Source organism: Lonchura striata, chromosome 4, assembly GCF_050655825.1.
Source record: "Lonchura striata isolate lonStrDom1 chromosome 4, ASM5065582v1, whole genome shotgun sequence".
NCBI lineage: Eukaryota > Metazoa > Chordata > Aves > Passeriformes > Estrildidae > Lonchura > Lonchura striata.
Window position 1 is genome coordinate 53,774,401 of NC_140706.1, and position 21,906 is coordinate 53,796,306.

At 40.3% G+C, this 21,906-nt stretch overlaps 1 protein-coding gene across 13 annotated transcripts in view; it reads left to right on the plus strand.

Annotated features, from left to right (window-relative positions):
- Positions 1 to 21,906, plus strand: part of SNCA (synuclein alpha) — a 99,414-nt gene that overhangs the window by 41,679 nt on the left and 35,829 nt on the right. For all 13 annotated transcript variants that reach the window (XR_014954881.1, XR_014954880.1, XR_014954882.1 and 10 more), the window contains one exon: positions 20,851 to 20,940. Coding sequence is in view for 8 of the 13 variants with exons in the window: in XM_021550305.4 (XP_021405980.1) it covers positions 20,851 to 20,940 (90 nt within the window). In the remaining 5 variants the exon portion in view is untranslated. The remainder of the gene's footprint in view (positions 1 to 20,850; positions 20,941 to 21,906) is intronic.

Consider the following 21,906-nt stretch of genomic DNA (forward strand, 5'->3'; position numbering starts at 1 on the left):
CCATTAAATTATATTGCTAAATATAATATACCCTCTAAGAGTTCAAATTTTCTATTTCCATGATATTTTACATATTTTTCCTCTGCTTTCTTAATCTAGTGTAATATAATAAGGAAATCCTGAGTTTGGTGCTGTAGGTTTTGTTTGACATCTCAATTTTTTTTTTTCATTTTAGTGCTGCTGTTCTACTAATTTCTGTATTTCCTACTGTGAACAGCCATATCTTGGTCCACATGGCTCTCAGGAAACCTCTGTGCACAAAACTATGTATTAGAAATTACAACCAAAAAGTAGTTATAACTTGGAAAATAGACTGAGGCTTGCTGTTTGTGCAGCAGGAAAGCACAAAACTCATTAAGTAGTTAATGAGCTCAAGTGTCTTAAATGTGGGAGAGAAATGACTTTGCTTTATTGAGGCTGCAGGGAGAGAGGGAGGTGGCTTTGTAAGAAATATTCAAATGTTCTGAAATCCTGGTTTTCCCCTCTCTTGGCAGGGGGAAGCTGTAACAGTAAGTAAATTACTAACTTTGCTGTTTCATATTGGAAAATATAGGTAGGGAAAGACATGAAACTTTGAAAAATGCATTGCACAAATCTCAGTACCAGAAAGACCAGGACTTGACTGTGTAAAAGACCAAGTGTGTGCTTGGGTTCACTCTTGTGTAGGTGTATGAACTCAAGTGAGTATATGCAGAAAGTTCTGAGCAGGATTTGGATGCCAGGGTGCTGTGGTTCAAGTTCAGGTGGTGGCTGTTGTCAGTTTAGTCTTCCTCATGGAAGCCCCAGTGCTTGTGGGGATGAGGGCATCATCTTCCTTCAAATCTCCTTGTGCCAGCTACCTTGGCTTGTGTTTATTTCTTCCTTAACACACATGGCATTAAAATAGCTCCTAACCTGAGGGCCAAGTACTCTGGTTTTGGCTGTGCTAGATGCTGTTGGTGGTACAGGTCTCTCATGAGTCAGAAATGAGTCACAGAGCCTCCTGTAAAGATGCAGGCTGTAACATGTGTGCAGAGAACAGAATGCTTTCACATAGTGCAGCCCCTGCTTTCCGACTCAAACAGGAGGAGCAGGAGGCTGAGGTTAAAGACTTTGCATCTTATTAAATGCCAAGGATGAAGCTGAGGTTTTGCTTGGCATGTGTGCAATGAGGAGAGAGAGAAGGGCATAATGGATGTGTATTTCCCAGCTGCTGGGAAATGTAATACATACAAAGGGACCTAAATCATTTGGGTCCCAGCTCAGCTGTTCTGAGTTGTTGAAAAACACCTGTGAGCAGCATTTCTTGGGCTGCCCTGCTGCACCTGCCAGCCAGGGTCTGCTGGTGCCTCTCCAGTGCCTACAGCACTTGTCATGAGCTGCACCCTGGTCTCAGCAGGCAGTGGCAGTGACGTACTTTGTGTTTCAGAATAGCAAAAATTTTCTTCACTTTATATAAAAATAAAAGCTGTGTGAAGCAGCTGAGTAAGATGTAATCCTGATAGTGTAAAGTTGTCAGGAGAGGCAGAGGCTGCACTTGCTCTCCTGGATGCTCCCATGAAGAGATAATGAGACTGTAATCAATATGGGGCTCAGTGTTTGAGTACTGCCTGGCTTCTAAAGGCACAGGGTTCACCTGACTTCTCTGACATGAGCTGTGCCTATGGAAAAATGTGGCTTGCAACAGGATTTCTTAGATATTCTGTGGTCATAGTTAAAAGCATATCTTTCAGAGATTGTGGGCTATCCTGGATCTTGAGTGTAATTATCTCTTTGGTACCTCTGTGGAAGCTGAGCTACTCTGACAGTTCCTGGAGTATACTTAATATCATTACAAATTTCAGCAGTTAAATTCTATCTAAATAGCTCTATCTTTTCTGCTTTTCTGAGCTGCTGACTTGCACCAGTTTTCTCAGGCATCACCCTCTTTTAGTTTAAGTAAACTGCTATTGTATAATTTTGATTGTGAGAGCATAAAAACACCCAATATCATGAGGAGGGTGACTAATGTTGGCAACACTGGTGATGCTGATAGATGTTAGAAGATAAAAGAGAGCAGATGGCATTTCATGATTCTTTGCTTATCTTTGCATCTCTAATGCAGTCTTTTGAAGAACAGTACCTGAATTTAAACCTCTTTCTTTTCTCACAAAAAAAAATAGTGAGAATAATCATAATGTTTTCAAAGCGGAGATGCTGTTATGGTCACATCTGGTACCTAGAATTCCTTTGTACATGTGTAAACATTTGTGCTTGGGAGGCACTGCTTTGTATCAGCAGTGAGCATTTTATTTTTGACTTTTCCCTCCAAGGCTTCCCAAAGAAAACAGAAATCACAAGTAAACATGGCATGCCTTTGACTTCAAACCCATGGCAATCCTCTGGGAATATTTTGCTTTCACTTCCAAGTGAGCCTCAAGGGAAATGGAGAGGTTATCCAGGGAAAGCACTAGGAGCTGGTTCCTGCAGTGCAGTTTGTAAAGAACAAGGCCTTTTTTTTTTTTTTTTTTTTTTTGCTTGTGCCCTTGGTGAACCTTGAAATAGGCTCTTTCTCAGCAGTTATGTGGTGTTGGGAGACAAGGAGTAGCTACATACACAGTCTAATAATTGATGGGATAGGACAGAAATGTTGTCAGAGAAGTGCTGGCACATCTATGCTATTCCCAATCTGGCAAATGCAGAGCTAAATCTGCCACTGATTGTACAAAAAGCTTGAACAGATTCTGTGTGTATCACAGGAGGATGTGATAGATGTCTGAAGAAAGATTATATTTAGAAGGTAGACAGATGATACCTGTAGAGCTCTCTGAGGAACTTCATCCCAAATGTCAACAAAGCTTTTATAGTAAAAGGAAAAAAATTGAGAAAGTTATTCAGAATATGCTATACTGGTGGAAGAACTGCATTGCAAGAATTGGTGTAGGTATAGACATATCAATAAAGACTGGTTTCATGCTCCCAATGTGTACCACTAGTACAGCAAAACTTTGCAGTGCACACTTCATCTGAAATTTCTACAGAGTGAGTTCAATCAGCATTTTGGCAAGCTTGTATTTGGTGCAGGTAGCTCAGGCTGTGGCTGCAGTACTGTGGAGTTACAGATTCAGCTCTGGAGGCAGGAGCCCAAGCCCCAGGCAAGAGGCCATGAAGTGCCACCCTTTGCAGGACAGAGGGCCCTGGGACCTGTGGCTCAGCCAGGGCACTGGACACTCAGGGACACAGCAGGGTCTGATCATTCCAGTGTCTCCTGCCCTTACACTGTGAGGGGCTCCTTTTCTCTGAATCCTTCCTCAGAGACACCAGCCTGAGCTGTAATTTTGTTACTATTCCATGATTAAGGTACTTGAAAGATGGAGACATCTGAGACTGTGCTATGGGAATTCTGGAGTCCAGCTGGTGAGGAAAACTATTCTGTGTGATTGTAGGGGGTGTAGCTATGAAGGGGCCTCAGTCCCAGCTCAGGTGGTGTGAGAATGTTGGACAGGGAAGTGTCCTTAACAAGCTCAGCAGATGAAATTAATTACTTTTAAGTTCCCGTGTAGAAAGACAACTTTTAACTGCAGTTGATTAATGTGGGCTTTTGAACAGTGTCAGATTGCCCTGACTAAAGCAATGTATTATGGAAGGAAATAAAAAGTTAATTTATTTGAACTGGAAAGCTCCTTCTATATTTTCATGTGTACTCTTACTGTGGTGGGAGACTTTGACAGCTGCTGAATGGTTTACTGAGATTTCAGGTGTTTGAGTCAATTAAAATAGAGTCCATGTGTGAAGCCACAGCATTGATGTTGCCCAAGCTGGAAGCTGAGTGAGGTTTGGTCACTGGTGCATTTTAGCAGTTTTCAGCTATTGGGCCAGCATGCTGGAATGGCACTGACAGCCATCCAGCAATGAGCAGGGCTTGGGGCAAGGCAGGGAGTCCTCTGGGGATGTAGAGGAGAGAAGCTTCATCACTTCCAGAAGTCTGGGCCCTTGAGCTAGGAAATTTTCCTGTGTAACAGGAGACCATTCCTTATACAGGTCAGTACTGACTGGACTTGGATTGCTCTTACCCAAAGTGAAAAGCACAGTGATATGAGAATGGTAAAGTCCTCACTGAGGGGCTGTTCACCAGGGGAGCTGGGACTTTGAGAGGCGGCAACACATGGCTGCTGGGTTTGCAGTTTGTTAATACCAAAGTGCAAAACCAAAAAAGAAAAAATCTAAAGCAGAAGGGGAAACAAAATGTATTTCTGGCAGAAAAGTAATGCTGCCTGTGACATGAGCTTAGCTGATCTGTGAGTGTTGTCAGTTGTGGGCTGCCCCTTGCTGCTGTAAGCTCAGGTCTCAGTCTGTTGTCTTACAGCAAAATCTATTGCTCATATGTAGCATGTCTAAAAGTAGGGTTTTTTTCTGTGCCAGAAAGGTATTTATTTTAAGCAAGCAAGGGAAGAAGGAATGAATACTTCCTTTAGGGTAGCTTCAGACACTTGTCCTGTGGAAGGTAATTGAGTAGTGTTTTTAAGATACAAGTGCTTGGGAGTTATCCACAGCTGGGATGTAGTTACTGCTACATCCAGTCTTAGTGGTGTTACAGGCTTTTGTAGGTTCAATCTGGCTGTCTTAGTCAGGGGAGAAGCTGTCCCCTTCATTTGTGAAGAGAGCTATATGTGAAGATGTGTACTTTTGGCTTGAATGAAGCACAGCTCTTGCACTGAAGTCAGCCAGCCACGTGGGAATTGGTGTTCCAGTAATTGAAATAGTCCTGGTAGATAAGCAATCTATTGGGATAGGTAAGTGATCAATCATGGGGTCTAAAGTCAGTGCAACTGCTCTGGTGTACACTGCCAAATACATGGTTTTAGATGGAAACACCATATTTCGTATCTAGTGTGTATTTGAAGTGATGTGCCAAGGAGTGGTGCAGCCTTGATGCATTGCTTACATATCTGTCAAGTTTCTGATAGATATCTACTGTGTCTGGGCTCTGACCTCTGTATAGAATGGTTCACCCATTGAATGGTGTGGTGAGTTAGAAGGCAGAGTTGTTATTTTAGTCTGTGTGGTGAAGCCTCTTGCATTGCATGATTGACAGGTGCTTTGACATTTCATAAGAGAAGAAATTGATGGGCTAACGAGTGGGTGGACATAAATTTACATCAGTTATAGGCTGTTAGTTTTTGCTAACAGTGCACTTTGCCTTGCTGTTTATTTGTGAAAAACCCATTTTAAGCTAGAGTAGGGAGCCATATTACTTTTTAGTTAGCATGAAAAAAGGTCATCTGTAAAATGGAATAAAATGAAGTTATTACAGAAGTAATGAAGACACAGTAATTGAAATCCAAAGAAGTGTAAAGAAGGAGCTGTGAATGTAATCTAGTGGTATCTGGGATACAAGAGAAAGTGCCCACAGACCATGAAAAGTCACTGCTTCCTCATCACAACCTGCAGCTCTTCTCAGTGGCTTTCTCATTCTCATAGTATGTCTAGAGCCTTTTTCAGAATATCTGGAGAGAATTTTTTTCTCTTCCCCTGAAGGATAAATCAATTGGCAGTACAGTACATTCATTTTTTACTCTAGGCTTTTCATACTGTTGAACAAGATAGTGTTTTTTCTACAGGAAAGGTGGACTGGGCTGTGGTACAGGCCTGGTTCTCTATCTGAGCCTATCACTGGGAATGCTCCAGCAGTGACCTGCTGGCCACCCATGCAATTTAAGTATCACATTTTGAAAGCAGTTATTTTGGCTCATAAAAAATATCCAGGAATTACCTAACACTGGGTTGGAAAAAGCAGGTTCTGACTGTAAGGTGTTTTCTGTGAAGTCATACATAGTCCTTGCTGAAGAGCAGGGCCTGACCCACAAACTCCTTGCCTGTGTTTGTAATGCTGAAGCCAGAATGAGTGGGGGCTATGAGCAAAGTGCAGGAGCCAGCACACTTGAGGTGATTAATGAGAAGTCTGAGCTGGTGCTTTACGATGAGGATGAGTCATTAATATAACAGGCACGCTAATGAGCACAGGAGAGGCTTTGTGTGGGAGGCTGCAGGAGTCTTCTCTCCTCAGGCTGCTAGCAGAGTTGAGCCAGCACCACAGGGCTGCTTACAGCTCAATGCTCCCTGGTACTTCACTTCAGCTCCTAGGTCAGAGACTCATCTCTTCATGGAGTGTGATGGATATTAGGATGAAAACAATCATGTGTGCTTTAGGGGGATTAACAGGTTCAAGTGCAGTAGGGGTATTGGTGCCCTCAAAACCAAAGCCCTACACATCTGAAGAGGGTGGTGGCAGTGCTGCCTTCAACAAGTTGGGCATATCCCCAGCCAATATTTGCAAGGCACTTAGTTTTGAAGGGGGACAGACTAATTAAAATTTATTTTTTAAGCCTTCAAGAAGTACATGTGCTCTGTGCATACAGATTATGTAGCTTGTGGGGTTCATAGCCCTATCTTCTGTCTGTCTTCTTTTTTCATTAGTTTAGAAGGCAGATAAATTTTTAATTGATGGGATTTTTTTTTCTCTGAGGAAAATGGTGGGCAAATTGTGATACATTGTATTCACATAAAGGAAGCTGTATTAGATTTGAAACCAGTTAAACCATCACAAAATGAAAGAAAAAAATACTTTCTTCCTGTTAAATGTTTAACAGGCCACTGAATGATCAAAGGTCCCTTTAGGATTTTAAAATGACAAGATAGGAACGAGTTTAAATTCTCCAACATTTGCATTTATGACAGCAAGAATGTGAGAAGCAATGTCAAATGCTTGAAGTCCTCCCACTTGCACAGTGATCACTGAGTCATTTTACTGATAGAAGCCAATTCAGAATGCTTTATCCCTTCTATAAGTTGTGAAAACGGCATTGATGTGTTTGTTCATCAAAAAGTGGAAGATTAGGGTAGAGGAAAAGTGTGGGGGTCGGGGCATGGAACTGGCAGGCTTGAGTAAAGCTGGTAACTGCAAGCAAATATTATGAAACAATGTAATAACTATATATGGAAGAAAGATCTTGCAGGACTGTCTGGAACTGATAACCACAGCGAGACCCATCACCCTTCTTGTGAAATCAACTGTTTCCAGCTTAGCACAAAGCAGAGGAGAAGAAAAGAAAAAAAAAAGTATAAAAAGGGACTGAAGAGAGGGAGGAGTGTCAGCCCTTGGCGGAGCAAAGACTCCTGGCTGTACCCAGCACTGTTTGCTTGCTATCTCTTGCTGTAATCAATAAAGAGTATTAATTGATCTTAAAAGGCTGAATCAAATTATTCGCTTCAATTTATAACAAAAGTGTTGAACCAAATTCAGCTGGGAAATGGGAGCATCACCCACACAACACAAAGCATTGGAGCATTTTTCCTTTGCACAGGGTAACCAGCAGCAGTAAAAAAAAAAAAAAAAGCCTCAAGTGTTGAAGGGATTCTGTTCCTGCAGTGAATAGTCTTTGGGGGAATGTTGTCTCCTAAGTTTGTTTTGACTTAAATCTTGGTTTTCACGGGATTGTTGGAAGTGTTGTTAGGAACACATTTCATTTGGATGCTGTCTCTTTGTATCTGAATCTTAATGCTGTGATTGCAATGAGGGTACAGTAGAAGAGCTCACTTGTCACTGATTTAATCTGGGAGATTACAGATGGAGACATGCTGAGTCTGTCTCACTGGATGAAAGCGGTTTGCATCCAATTTCCAAGATGTCCTACATTACCATATTAAGTAGTTAGATTTTTTGGCTCTGACAAAACTTGGGATTTCTGAAGGTGATTCTTGATCCACTACAGTGTTCTGTTAGTAATAAACTTGGGTGAAATCTTTGACTTCTGTGCAACTACTTGCTTAAGTTGAAAATGTTTTGCTAAATCAAATTAATGAATTTAAATGTTTAAAAATAATTCAAGTTGAAGTAAATTAGCTTTTAAGCTTTCAGTATTTTAAGCTTCTCTTGTCAGATTACTTACATATTTCTTATGGTTTAAGTCCAGCTGGCCAATAAGTACTATATAGCCACACAGTACGATTTATATTTGTTGTTGTTGTTGCAAAGAATGTGTTTAACTTCTTTTCTGATTCAGAAAATTGCTTCTGAATACTCAAGACACTAACTCTTCTTCTGTGTCTTAGGGTGACACTCTGTAAACAGCTTTTTGAGGGTGCTAGATGGTCCAGAAAGCATCCTGGTAGAAGTGATTTTCGGTAAATGTAGCCCACTACGCATCCACACTTTGCATACTTATTTTTGAAACATAACAGGTAGGGGAAAGAGGTTAATAACATTAGAGCAATCAACTGTTGCTTTTTCCAATGCCACTGCCTTTCTTGGATAGTTCCAGGCAGATGAGCTGTTAAACCAGAGAGCAAGGACCAGTTGGTTTGTTGCCTGCTTCTATCAGAAATTATACACATGTGTAAGAGAAATCGCTGCTTTTTTCACTGCTGTGTTTTCTCATCAAATCTGCTTGTTGAACAATGATTGTTATGGAGCAGTAAGCACATCATTTGGCTTTATGCTAAACAACTACAAAAATAATCATACTTTGAGAGCCATTGCAATACCCCTATTGAGGGAGTCCCAAATACTTATCAGATAACTGAAACAGAACTGTTTAGAGGTTGTTATTAAAAGATGATGATACAGCATAGTGCTGAATTTCATTTAGCTTGTTTGTTCATGTCAAAGTACATTTGCTCTTAGCCTTGTATTCCATAGAAGTATTTTCTAGTATGGGTCATTTCTAAAATGGTGTTTTCCCATAAACTCACCAGCTGAGTGCCTAACTGATACTGCTTGAGTATTTAGAAACACTTGGGCATCCAACTGTGGCTGTCTTTCAAGTCAGTTGTGTTCAGATCTGCATGGGTGAGTCGCAAGATCTGGTTCTGATTTTTATCCAAATGTTCATCAGGCAACATGCAGAGAAACAATCTTTATGGCTGGTAGCAGATAGGCTTTTGTGTTGTTTCCAAACTACAGGGAGTCATATGATAAGTACACATCTTTTTCTGAAGCATGGACTCATCCTGCCAGTCTTTTTGTTTCATCCTCAGTTCTGAAAATATGAAAGAGCAGCATTTAGATTCTCACCATGGTGGAGGAAATGTATTTCTTCAGAATACAACAGTGTATTCTTGTTCTGGAACTGCAAATGTAGCTTGTAGAAGAAAGAGCTACACCAACTGTAATCAACTGGTTACATGTGTTCCCTCCTCCTGTGTTTTAACTGAGTATTCTTGTCTCATAAAGTAAACTTTGTTGGTAATCAATCTAATCAATCCCATTGTTATGAAAAACATGAAATTATTCTTCAGCTTCATCTGAACTTCCATAAATCACATGTAGGTGGCTGTTGTGCCATGAAATTGAAGAAAAGTGGTTTGGTTTTTCCTATTCATCCCTGAAGCAGATGGTGTGATGACTGCAATTATTAAGCAGTATTTCCCTGAAAACTTCCTGTCAGAATTGTGGTTTTACCTGCTCTTCTGGATGTTGTGAATAAATTCTTTTATCTCGACTACTTTTTTTGCGTGCTACCTCTATGGTGTGTGTGCATAATTTTTTCCTCTGGTATGCTTACATATAAATAGGGTGAGGGCTGGAGTATGATTAGAATTCTCTCTCTCAAATCAGAACAGTCAATGTGAAAAGTCATATTTCCCTTTTGTTCCTAGTAGCTGTGGGACTGACTGCCTCCTGTGAATTCTAGCATTTTATGGTGATAACTTCACTGTGACTTAAATGCTTTCTAGGGGCAGCCTTGGAAGCAGCTGGTGAAGTTTGGAGAGCTACTGTGATTATTAATAAGAAAGGACCAAAGGGAGAGTGTAATTTTAACAATTCTAATAACTAACATGTAATGCTTTGATCCTTTAAAAACATCTCTGCATTTTAATGTCAAATGGTTTAATAGAGTTTATTAATAGAAGGTTCCTTCTGGTAAAAAGAATGCAGCAACAGTTCCCCTTTGAAATTTCATCTGTGGCTGAGATTATCATCCATTCACACTGGTTCAGGTAGTTTTTGGACTTTTGGCACCGCTGAGTCTTGCCCTCCTTTTCCCTCTCAGCAACATCTCTGCCCCACAAGATTGTGTTCCAAACACAAGTGGCCACATCCTAACTTTAGCAAGATGGAACTTGTCTGCAGCTCTCATAAATGAGCACCACAGCTACAGGGTAGTGGATGCTTCACAGGTTTTTCCTGTGTTGTGTGGACAGAAAGAGCTGATTGAGCCCAGAGAAGACTGAAATAAATCAGGATAATGTTTTTCCAGTATCAAACCTTTGTTATTTTAAGGCTTTTAAGTGGCTTTTCCCAGACGTCTGTTGGGACTGATTTGGGGAAATCTGAACCTGCCTAAAAGAGAGGGGCAATTTGGGCAATTCCTCAAAGGCCATCTAAACTTACTCTTTATGACTTACATGGGAAGTAGTAGTGAAGATTTTTCTGGTGTCCATCCCTTTTGGGAGAGCAGCAGGTGTCTGAAAAGGGAGTCATAAACCCAGGCTGCTCTCAGCCATACAGGTAGAAGTATGGAAGTGACTTAGTGGAGGGGAAAGCTACACTGGGCTTATACTGACAAAGAGCAGAACTTGTCCTGGGAAACTGAGGCTTTGAAGTCCACTCTCATGCAGTGTAGAGGATGGCAGACTTCAGTCTGCTGCTTTCTTGCATCTAAGCCAGAAGCGAAAAGTAAAGATAACAATAGCAGTGTGGGGGAGGAGAGCAAGACAGCACAAATATTCAAGTATTGTATATGTGTACTACACCATACTAAGTAGGCTTTATTAACTTCTTTGCACTTAGTTAAAAGGAGTTCGTTCTTCTTCTGTGGGAGAAGAATAAGCTGAAGAGATGTTTGTGATGTTTGTGTTTTGTGATGTAACCTTTCCCAATTCAAGTGAAAGCTTGGAATAGTTGTGTACTTGCTTCTAGATGAAGAGTGTCACCTCAAGAGTATCAGGCTGTCTCTCAAGTCTTTTGTAGTGTTTAATCTGCTGCTGAATAGATCACAATTGCAGGAAATACTCCTGAAACCTTTGTAGTTCAAATAATTATTGCAAGTGGGTTTTTTTTCAAAGCAAGTGCTGATCTATTCTGTAGAAGAAATATATTTTAAAATTCCCCGGTTGGGTAAAGTGCTGTGATAGGTTGGAATTGAGGGAATGCTTTAGAGATACGCTCACTGATAACTGAACGGTGACTGCTTCATTCACAAAATGTCCTGTCAATCAGTTCCAGCTTTTGAAGGTGACATCCTGCCACTGGATCACCTGTGGGCCCACAGCTCAGTGTGCTGGAGAGTACAAGCAAATAAATCAGTGCTGATTGCAGTAGCTTGTCTGCTCATGCTCTAGGGAAAGCAAAAAGGAGCAAAGCATGCCCTCTTCCCACTAGCTGAATAAAGAATCCTCCCCTTTCTTTAAGAACTTCCTTGGGAGTGAGTAAAGTTGCTTGAGTGCTTTGTGACTGCAGTCACAGGAGACAGGGTGCAGAGCTGGAATGTGTGCTCTCTCTGGGCCATGTGACAGGGAACTCATGCTGTTCTTAGTGCCAAAGGGTGGCTGGGCCTGCAGTTCTGTGTAGAGGATTTCTTCTAAGAGCAGGAGAAATAGCTATGGTTTAGAGGTTGCTGTTTTCCATGATACAGCACTGACTCAACTGCTTGTGTAACTGGAGCATTCTTTGAGAGGAAATTAATTTTTCGCCTTTAATTTTTTCTTGGCGAATATATACTCATGGAATCTATACAGTAACTTCTGGAGTTTATTTGTACTAAAACTGTACTTAATATTGAAATGTGATTATGATATTCAAACTGTTTTAAATAAAGTATGGTAAAATAACATTGCAGTTCTGGCTGAGACTGCACTATTTAAAATTATCTTTACTGACCTAGTAGACCAATATTGCTCATTTCTGTGCTAACTTCCTAGCCGATATGTACCATTCTTCTTGTTAATGTGATCTGTCAAAGTCATGTGTTATGTTCTGGTTTTATGTAAGGAAGGTAATGTTCAGATATCGTCCTTGGAGGTCATTCTATGTAATGAGTTCACACAGAATGGAGAATTCTCCATTACAGAAAGGGACAGATGGGTTTAGCTGATCTCATGGAGCTCCTGACAGACATAGTGTCTGACAGATTCCTTCATTTTCCTCTTTGTACTAGGATGTGATCAATCCTTCTCTTTTCCTTTGGCATCTCCCAATATCCCCAGACAAGTGCATTGTGTAGAATGAATTCTGTATTCAGGAGAAGGCCCCCTAGGCCTGGATAGGCCTTTTTAGTATATGAGAGAATATCTTCCCTTTCTTTGCACTACAGTGACACTTTTGGCTCTTTGACTTTGATTTTGTGCAGTGTTTGCCCATCATCTTTGATTTGGTGAGTGCCTAAGTGACACTTCCTTACACATTTTCCTATTGAGGTGCATGTTATTTATTGCAGTCACTCAGTTTTGTCAAGGTGTTTTTGAGTTATGTAGTAAAAACAATAAAAATAAACTCAGATTGTTTACTGTTCCTTCTTACTGCATAAGATCAAGCAAATAGTTCAGTGCAGTACTTAGCCCTTCTAATCCTTACTGGAATTAGTGGTATTATTTGACTGAAGATTTCTGTAGAACTGCAGTCCGAAATTTCAGTTTTGAGAATGTAAATAACAAAGTAGATAGTGGATATTTGTTGTGTATAGTGACACAGGTCTATTATTGTAAATTGTTATTACCTTGTTCAGGACAATGGGAGGAGAGGCAGATCGGGGCCACATCTCTGATGTGATGTCTAGTTAACATCACCCTCATTGTACTGCAATTAGAAATAACTTCAGTCTGTCCAAATTATGTACTCTAGCTTTTTTTTCCCCTACCCATGGAGTTTTCAATGTCACCATGGATTTGGGAAGCAGAAGAGGATGATGCTGAAAGGGCTGTGTGAACTAGCTGCATTCACATGTGTTGCTGATGTCACATTGACTCAGCCCTTAGGCAGCCTCTTACTTTGTCACCTGGACTTGATGCACGTCTGTTGTGGAGAACTCATATGAACTTCTGGTCTGGCCTGTGCAATGAGCAGGTTCTCCAAGTAATCCTCATTTATCAACAAATAGCAACATTCCAGCAGCTCTAATTAGGAACTTCACCAGCCTGGCTAATTCAAACATGAATGAGTTTCCGCAAATTTGATTTCTCACAGATATATTCCTGCTGTACTCTCAAGGCATCTTATCTATACAAGTAATACTGAGGAATTTTAAAGGAAGGAGAGGAAAAAAAAATACACAATCTATGTTGTACTGAAATTTATTTTTCAAGGCTTTTGCAACAGTTTGTAGATTGTTGTAAACAGAAATTATTTCCAGCTGTTTGTAGACACCAAAGTGGACCTGTGGTTACAGGTTGTAGCAGGTCACCACAGACACTTCATTCCTTTCTCTGTAAGCCTCAGTTGTTTTCCTTTTCACTTTTGTCATTGCCAACTGAAAGGCATAAAAATGCAAATCAGAATGCAGCCTGTAGAACTTGCAGGCACTATTTTAGCCTTCATTGGATTTGCACTAATGCTGATATTTATTTGTTTAATTAAATGTATCTTCATTTCAACTCTCCATTTGAGGAGAAGGAGTGAGACAGTCTCATTTTATTGGTATTCTAAATGAATTGTGCACTGGAACAGCTAATTTCTTTCACACAATGCTTTCTCATCATTTCCTTCACTTAGGTGTTGAGCTTAGGGATAATTAAAACAGTTTGCTTTATTTCTAGATAGTGCACAGATACATCTCTGTACCTCTGGAGTGAAACAACTGGACTGATGATGATGCTTTGTCATTTACAGCTGAGTCTTGGAGGCACTGACTATTCCAATGAGCAAGCAGGAGCTTTAAAGCATCCTGACCTGGCAACTCATTGGTAGCTGTATAACTCAGTCAGTTCCATGAATATAATATTTTAGGACTAGGAAAGGAAATTAATTGAGACAATTTTAGCATAGCTTTGTTTTGCCCCTTGTTGGATTCTTTGTTCAAGGGTCTTTCACCCATCCAGAAAAGTTAGGCTTTATGGTCAAATTATGTGTAAATCATGAGTTACGAAATAGGGAAGATAGTTTGTTTTTCACTTCAGTGCAGTATCCAGGTGGGCTATATTTTGGAGAAAAAGGAATGCAAATTATTTTCTTTTCAAAAGGGAATTTTAAGCCTGTAAGCATAGCAAATTGTTATTCAACTTGTAGCAGGAGGCAAATTTTCACAGGAACAATAACAGCTGCACTGGGAGTATAAGAAAAGAATCCCATCATTTTACTTTAAGCTCCACCATATAATGACTGACAGCTCCTGACAAAAGCTCACAAGGTGGATAATACAAAAATTAAATGGGCTTAGTCAGGCTGTAGGGACATGGAGTTACCAGTTGTAAGGTCTTGAGGCAGCCCTGCCAAGTTACAGGTTTGGGATGTGGCAACAGGCACGAGACCAATAGCTTTAGGGATTTGTCTTAGTTCGACAAGACAGGAGTCTGTGAAAGAGGGCAAAGCCTCCTGTGCAATGGAGAACGGCAAACCCCCCTCCCTCTGAATTACCAGGATCTTTAAATTAAAAGGCTCTCAGGCAAAGATATGGGAATGGGAGTAACAATTCTTTACTAGGAGAAAACTAGACAACAATTTAAAAAGGCAAATGCAATCGGTACAAACAAAACCAGTGAAAAAAGTCCAGAACCTGAGGAGTCGGGGTGCCAGTATCAGTTCTGCTGGGACAATTGCTTCCCTTGCAATGGTTGATGAATTGCAGCTGAAGTGGTGATCTTTAGAAGGGTATGGTTTTCCTCTGAAGATCTGGTGGCAGTGGGGCCGGTCTTCCTCTGCGCCGGGGTTGCCTCCGAGCTCCGCTGCCATCGCCTCAGCGCGCGCCGGCTGCTTCGCTGCGAGTGCCGCCGAAGAGAGCTGCTTCCCTGGGAATCCCGCGAAGAGAGAGAGCCAGCTGCCTCTCTCCCCAAAAGCTACCCCTTTAAACCATAATAGAGTGCTTGGCTTCCCCCTCTGGGTGGGACCCCTCACGGTGTTACATTTACCAGCCCGGCAGTGAGTCAGTCAATAGTGTATAAAAAAACCATTGCCTCTACGGGGCAAACCATTGTCTCTGAGAGAGATAACAAAACCTGTCCGACAGGTTTGCCTTCAACAGATGGCAAATAGAATACAAGCTTATTTTACAACCCAGGACAAGATTAACAATTTTATCCCTAAATAAATAAAGACAGATTACCAGTGCAATTATCCAGACTATAACAACAGCAAATTCAACAATTCACTAATACTGGGCTTCAATCAACATGTGGGTCTCCAAAGATGTATATGGCCATGGCTGGCAGGTATTACTCTATTAAGTATGTGATAATTTCTCAAGGTAATCATGCTTTTAGATATGTATTTTCTTATGTTGAGCTCCCACAGGTTCCAACTGGAGTGTGTGTACAACAAATCGGGCTGTGTTAAAATTGCTTTGCATGGAACATTTTGTTGGGGTCTCAAACGACTTTCCAGAAGATTATCTTGTAAACCAGCTTTTTCCATATTCTAGTTCACTGCTTTTTCCATAATGCCTCTGGTTTTGGTTCATAGCTTTTTTGATTCACAGTTTTAATTTGATTTACACAGACTGAATTTAATCAAATTTGATTGGTTCACAGCTTTATAAAACACTCAATAACGTGTTGTAACAGACTGTCAAGTGGTGAAGTGACCAATGCTCGCTGAGTTTTAATAATATATTTTGCTGGAATTAGCTATGACTTCTCAGGTTACATTAATCTTTTAATTGTTTGAGGCAAGCCTCACCATATTTATTGTGGTCAGTAAGGCTTTCTACTAGAGAAAGGGTCCTCCCACAATATCTGCATGGAAAATTCCATAGAGGTCCCAGAAACAGACAAAAAATCAGCAACTGTGAAACAACATGAATATGAGTTGGGGGGAAGGTATTTATCAATGAGTATAAACACCTGGTGGGGGTGGAGGTAAAGGAGATTGAACCAGATTCTTGGCCAGAAGTGGCTGAAAGCACTTGGCACTAAATTAAAAGCAGGAAACTCTACTAAAATGTAGAAAAAAGGTGTATTTAGTTGAACACTGGAAGAGGTTATCCAGTGAGGTTCTGGAGTCTCTGTCTGTGGGAATGGTTAAAACCTGGTCAGGAGTGGCCCTGAGCAACCTGCTCAAAGTGGGCAATTTCTGGAGGTCTTTTCTGACCTCTGTGGTTCCTGGATTCCAAGGTGACTGCCTTTTGCCAGTATAAATGTTCTAAGAGCAGACTGTTTGGTAACCTGGTTTATCTATCTCAGGATGTGGAATCACTCCAGAAGGAATTAGTCTCCAGTAATATGAGAATTATGCATGACTGTAAGATTTCATCAGTTTTCATAATGGAGAGAAAAAACATATTACTAACCTGGGAGATGGCAAAGTATAATGCTTAGATCAGCCACTAAATTACAAATATAATGCTTCCTTTTGAAGTTACTCTTGTCTCTGACTTGGGATACATACCTTCTTTCTGGTGGCAGTAACTTGGCATTAGACCACCAAGAGGACAGAATGCAGACTCCTGAAGGTGATCCTTTCACTACATGGTGCTGGCATAGGAGCGTACCAGGAGCTGACCACTGTTTTTCATAGATATGGGATCTTAAACAGTCTCTTCTCTTCCACCAAGAGTGTTATGAGGTAGGAAAGAGAGTGAAGGGAAAGAATGGGGTGCAATTTTTCACCAAAATCCACTGAAATAAGAAAAACCTATTTGTTGACATAACATAGAAGGAATAGTTCTGAGGTTTTGTCAAATATTCTGTATTTTAACAGGACCGGGTCTTCAGGAGGAGTTTTTCATTAGTTTGATTACTATTTTATTGCAAAAGTAGGTAATTTCCCACTATTTTGTGCAGAGCTTAGCTGGATTCATTCCCATAGTAAAAGAGAAGGAATCAATGTTTTGAAGCCATCGCAACAGTTCTGCTTCATGCTCTTGTATACTAATTATCTTAATATCTGTTCTTGGAGTCAGATCTGGCACCCAGGGTCATGCAGAAGTGTCACTTCTCAATGATGGGACATCATCTCTTTGTCTATAAAAGGACACAAGTTGCTTGATGAAATAACAGAACCTAATGGAAGAGAGGGTATACACTGTGTAACATGGCCGTGTATTCCTGGGGAAAGTGTGTGTGGCCTTTCCAGGTGGCCTGGCAGCACATGGGCTTTGTGCAGATCTCACAGGCACATGCCTTTAGCAAGCAAGACAGGCAGAAGTGCTGAGAGCACAAAGTGACACTCCTCTTAATGCCTGAGAATGGCAGTGTAGTATACTCTGCTTGGGATAGCACAAAAGGATTTTTCCTGTAACGTGGGGTCTGAGGGCATGAGACTCTCTGGAGTCAATATACAAGACTTAGCCAGACTGACCATGCTACAAACTGATGTATTGGTGGGTATTCATTTCTCCCTAAAGGAATCCATAGGGGATGAGCAGTAGTCCTCGCCTCACCATTCCTTGTTTATTCGGTGAGTTGCAATTTCCCCTTTTAAGTGTTTTTCTAACAAGAGTTCATGCTCCCCAGTTAAAAACTGACTTCAACTTTAAGAAGCTTTAGTTGAGCTTTTCAGATGGTCTAATAAAAAAAATATTTCCCTCTGGAAATGCCCTTCACTGTGGTTGAGGGAGGTTGCAGCTTCTAGAGAAAAATGTCTTTCATACTAAGACAAGAATTGGTCTTTTGGGTAGTTTTCCTCTTCCATAACTGAATAAGGATATGACGTTACAGATCATGACAACATAAAATTGCATTTCTTTATTTTAAAGGAGATAAAATATGATTTAAGATGTACTTTAGGTGGCTCTGTGTTACTGGTGGTGGTGGTTTACTATTGTGATAGCCTTACTTTGGCGGGGGCGGGCTGTACATCAGAAGCAGAGTATGCCACTATTGAAAATGAGGTGGTCACCTTTGCTATGCATTTTTATGTAACAGATGACCTTGAGTAATGTCATCCTCATCTGAACTGCAGTGACATCAACATGACAGGGGGTGTTTGTGTTGCTGTTTGCAGCTGGGCAAAGGTGATAAACCTTTTCCAGTCAAGGAGGTCCCTTGGAGGTTTGTTGTACTTCCTTTGAAAAATGTGGTTGATGATGTGTTTTAGTGCTGCTGATTGTTTATTTGAAGCTGTAGAGAAATCTGCATCCTGAGCTTGCTGAAGGGACTTGGAAAGATGATAAATTCAGTCTAAAAAAGGCCTTGTGTCTCAGTAATCCTGAGGGACAGTCCAGATCCATTGCAGCAGTTCCTTACAAAAAACAAGCATACAAACTTTGAAGCTCTTATCTGAAATTAAGCTGGGAAGTGTTTTTTCCTTGTCGTTAATAATGGTCCCAGCAGTTTCACTTGCCATCTGTTTTCCTGCTACAGATAACATTAAGCTGCATGCATGTTTTCTTGTGCATCCTCAAGCCTGAATTTGGGCAGAGTTTGACTTGATAAGCTGATTGTTAGCTGAAGCTGTTCCTTAATAATTGGGGAAGCAGAAATTAAATGATATTTTGGATTAAGCAGGAAAGCATGCGACAGGAGCTTTAGGTCCTTAGAGCTGGTCTGTTAGATCAAGGGCACAGTCACACGTGTAAAATTTGAATTGCACACTTTATTTGGCTATTTCAGTCAAAGCTAGTAAAAGCAAACGAGCATAAATGCTATTAAAATTTTGTTTAGAAGGTAAGTAAATATTGAAATCAAGTAATCTGGGGAGCTCAAGTGTTTTAATAAGATGAGGTGGAAATGTAATTGGACCTAGTTTTTCTCATCACTTCAACCCTGAAAAATTACCTTTCATGTTGAACACCCCAAATTTTTGGCAGTTCTGTAAGACACAGGTGCCTATTAGATACCTAAATAAAGGTGCTTCCAACTTTATTCATTGGTGTTCTTTGGCTTTTTGGAATTGGTCCACATTGCCTGTGCCATAGAGCAGCTCAGGGTGTTGACTCAGAGCAGACACATGCATGGAGGGAACTTGGCAGAGCAGTTTGACTCCACATAGTCTGTGCTGCTTACCTCCAAAGGAAAAAGCATAGAGAAGTAATAGGACCAAATAGCTCTTCATACTGGACCTATTGATGTCTGAAATAAGAGCTGAAGAGAAGAATCTATATTATGGATATAAATTTCTGCACATGGTAACTTTGGATGATGAGGATGAAAAATGTGTGCCTACATATGCATCAGAAAGGTAACTGATCCGTGGAAGAACAGGGTTGGTATCTGGCAGATGAAATCATGGTTGGTGCTTGGGGTGGTGCAGAAAGTGAGGAACAGAGTGTTATGACTAAGGTCACCTGGTTGAACCACAGAGGGAGCCAATATGTGACAAATGGGGGAGCACAATAAATGCTGTGTGAAGTTAGAGGGTTTAGTGCCACCTCTTTTGCATTTTATATTCTATTTTGTGTTAAGCTTTCATAGGTGGATTTCAGGTTTAGCTTCTCTTATCCTCATTTTGTCTCTATCCTAAATTTAATTTAGTACCACTATCATAAGATAGTAGATTTTTGAACAATTATCTCATTAGTCTGCCTTATGATGTACTTAATTTTCTATTTCTGTCTACCAATCTGCAGGTGGGTTTTTTAAAATGAATTCCTTCCTGAGTGTCTGTAATTGGTTTTAATGACACCTGTTATAAGTCAGCATAGTCACAATAGATCCATTGAGATACTCTGTCTATTTTCATATCAATTTTCTTATAGTTCAGGATGAACGCCAGCAGCCTCTGCTCTGGTAGGGCTCATGTTGCTTCTCTGTGAACTTCTGGAGTAACAACTACAAAGAGGATTGGCCCAATTCAAATATTGTGGGTTTTTTCCTTTGTGTTTGTTTCATATGGTACAGAGTATCTGTGATTCTAGGAGAATGATCTTCTTCCTTTAGTAATCTTATTCTGCATGTTATTCCTCACACCATAGCCATCTTGTTAATTCCAAGTGTCTCTTACTAAAATTGCTTTATGTAATAGAAATGCTCCTATAATAAAGAAAAAATGGAATAAGCTGGGTAAGGGTATCATATCATGTATCATATACCAGTAGTGCATAGAGTAACATGCTGGTTGACATAAGAAAGCGTGTAAAGGTATAATCCACTAAAAGAAAAAAAAGCATTTTCCAATACAGTTAGGTTCTAAAACAGAAATAATAAACCCAGTATGTTTCCCGCTTTTTGCAATGTATTGTGAAAAGATTAAAACTTTAAATTTAATGTTTTAGGAGAGGGTGGATGTGTCTATAACACTGAAAAAATAAATAATTGAATTACTGTTTCCTTTGTGTGTCTTGATATTGACCTTGTTTTTACAGGCACTTTTGCAAACCTATCACTGTGTTCCCCAAAGCAGTTAAACATGAATTAATGTGATAATTTAATGTGATACTTAAACCATTTGTGCAGGACTTTGTTTCCCAGATCAGTTTCTTAAGGCAGAAAAAGCACTTGATTTGGTTTGCTTTGTGACTTGACCTAAGCATTTCTGTGGGAGTGAAATATTTTCCAAAGATATTCAGCAAGCTGGTGGTGGTATTGTTCTTTTATTCAGATTGACTTCTTGGCCTGTCCATGGTAAGGGAAAAAATGAGGTCCCAGCTATTCAAAAAGATGATAGTTGCCATTCCCATGGATACCCCTGGAAACATGGGGAAGATTTCTCTGCAACTCATGTTGCCTTGCTCTCCATGACCCCTGGCAACATCCCACAACCAAAGGACAGGCCAAGAAGTCAACCACTGATTGGGAGGAAACTCTCACTTCGGTGGAAATGAAGCAAGCAGTCACTGTCACTTTTCTTTCCCTCTTTTAATGTAGAATGAAGAAGGTTTCCTGCAGGAGGGAATGGTGAATAATACAGGTGTTGCTGTGGGTCCTGAGAACGAGGCTTACAAAATGCCTCCAGAGGTAAATCTGTTGTGGTGTTTGCTGTGAGTGCATGTAAGAGAAGGGCACAGGAGGAGGCTGCATGCTTGAGTTACATGAGCCTGGCCCAGGCTGGTGCTGGGAGCTGCAAGGGCACAGCAGAAACATGGTCTCTTTGGCCAGGGTCTGCCAGAGATATAGTGTTGGGAATCAGAAAATTATTTGCTTTTTGATGGTAAGGAAGTTAAATGGGAATTTATTTTCAGTGTTTCAAAGCACTTGTGCCTGGCTTTTGATGAATCCTTTTTTTGTATGTTTAATAGGGAATGCAGGACAACCTGCATCTTCATAGATGGTTTTAATAGCTTGGCCACTCACCAGTGCACCATGCTTTGTGAAGCATGATCTTTAATTAATGCAATTATGGGAGTAAATTATTTTGTTGGTTTATATGAACAAGCTATCTACAATGTCTGGCATGATGCACTGTTAGTTGGACTAAGAGTTTTATGGTAACACAGATAATAGGACTGAAAATGAGAAGTATAAAAAATTTAGGCCATGATCCAATAAAAGACTTAAAAGCTTGAGCATAACATCTTGAATATCACTGAAATTATGGATGCTGCTCATGTGGCCATAGTTAAACATTCCTTTTAATTATTTACTGACTCGTATGAGAATCTGCAGTACCTGCTGTGCTGTTCAGCCCAGTAGCAGTATTCCTTCCTTTCCAAGTGAATTGTCATGGGTGGCCTCAGGAGTTCCTAGCAGCATCAGCTGAATGATGTGTTAATCACTGTAAAAGCCTAATTCTCCTCTAAGTACCATGACTTGTAAGGTACAGAATCTGGAAAATATGGCAAAATACAAATACATTTCATATACTGGTCACATGAGAATCCATAATATTTGGGCATTGAATCCACCAAGAGTAGAATAAATAGTGAAAATAGGATGTCTTTACATAAAATAACAGTAGTGTTGATTTCTGCTTTCCCTCAATAG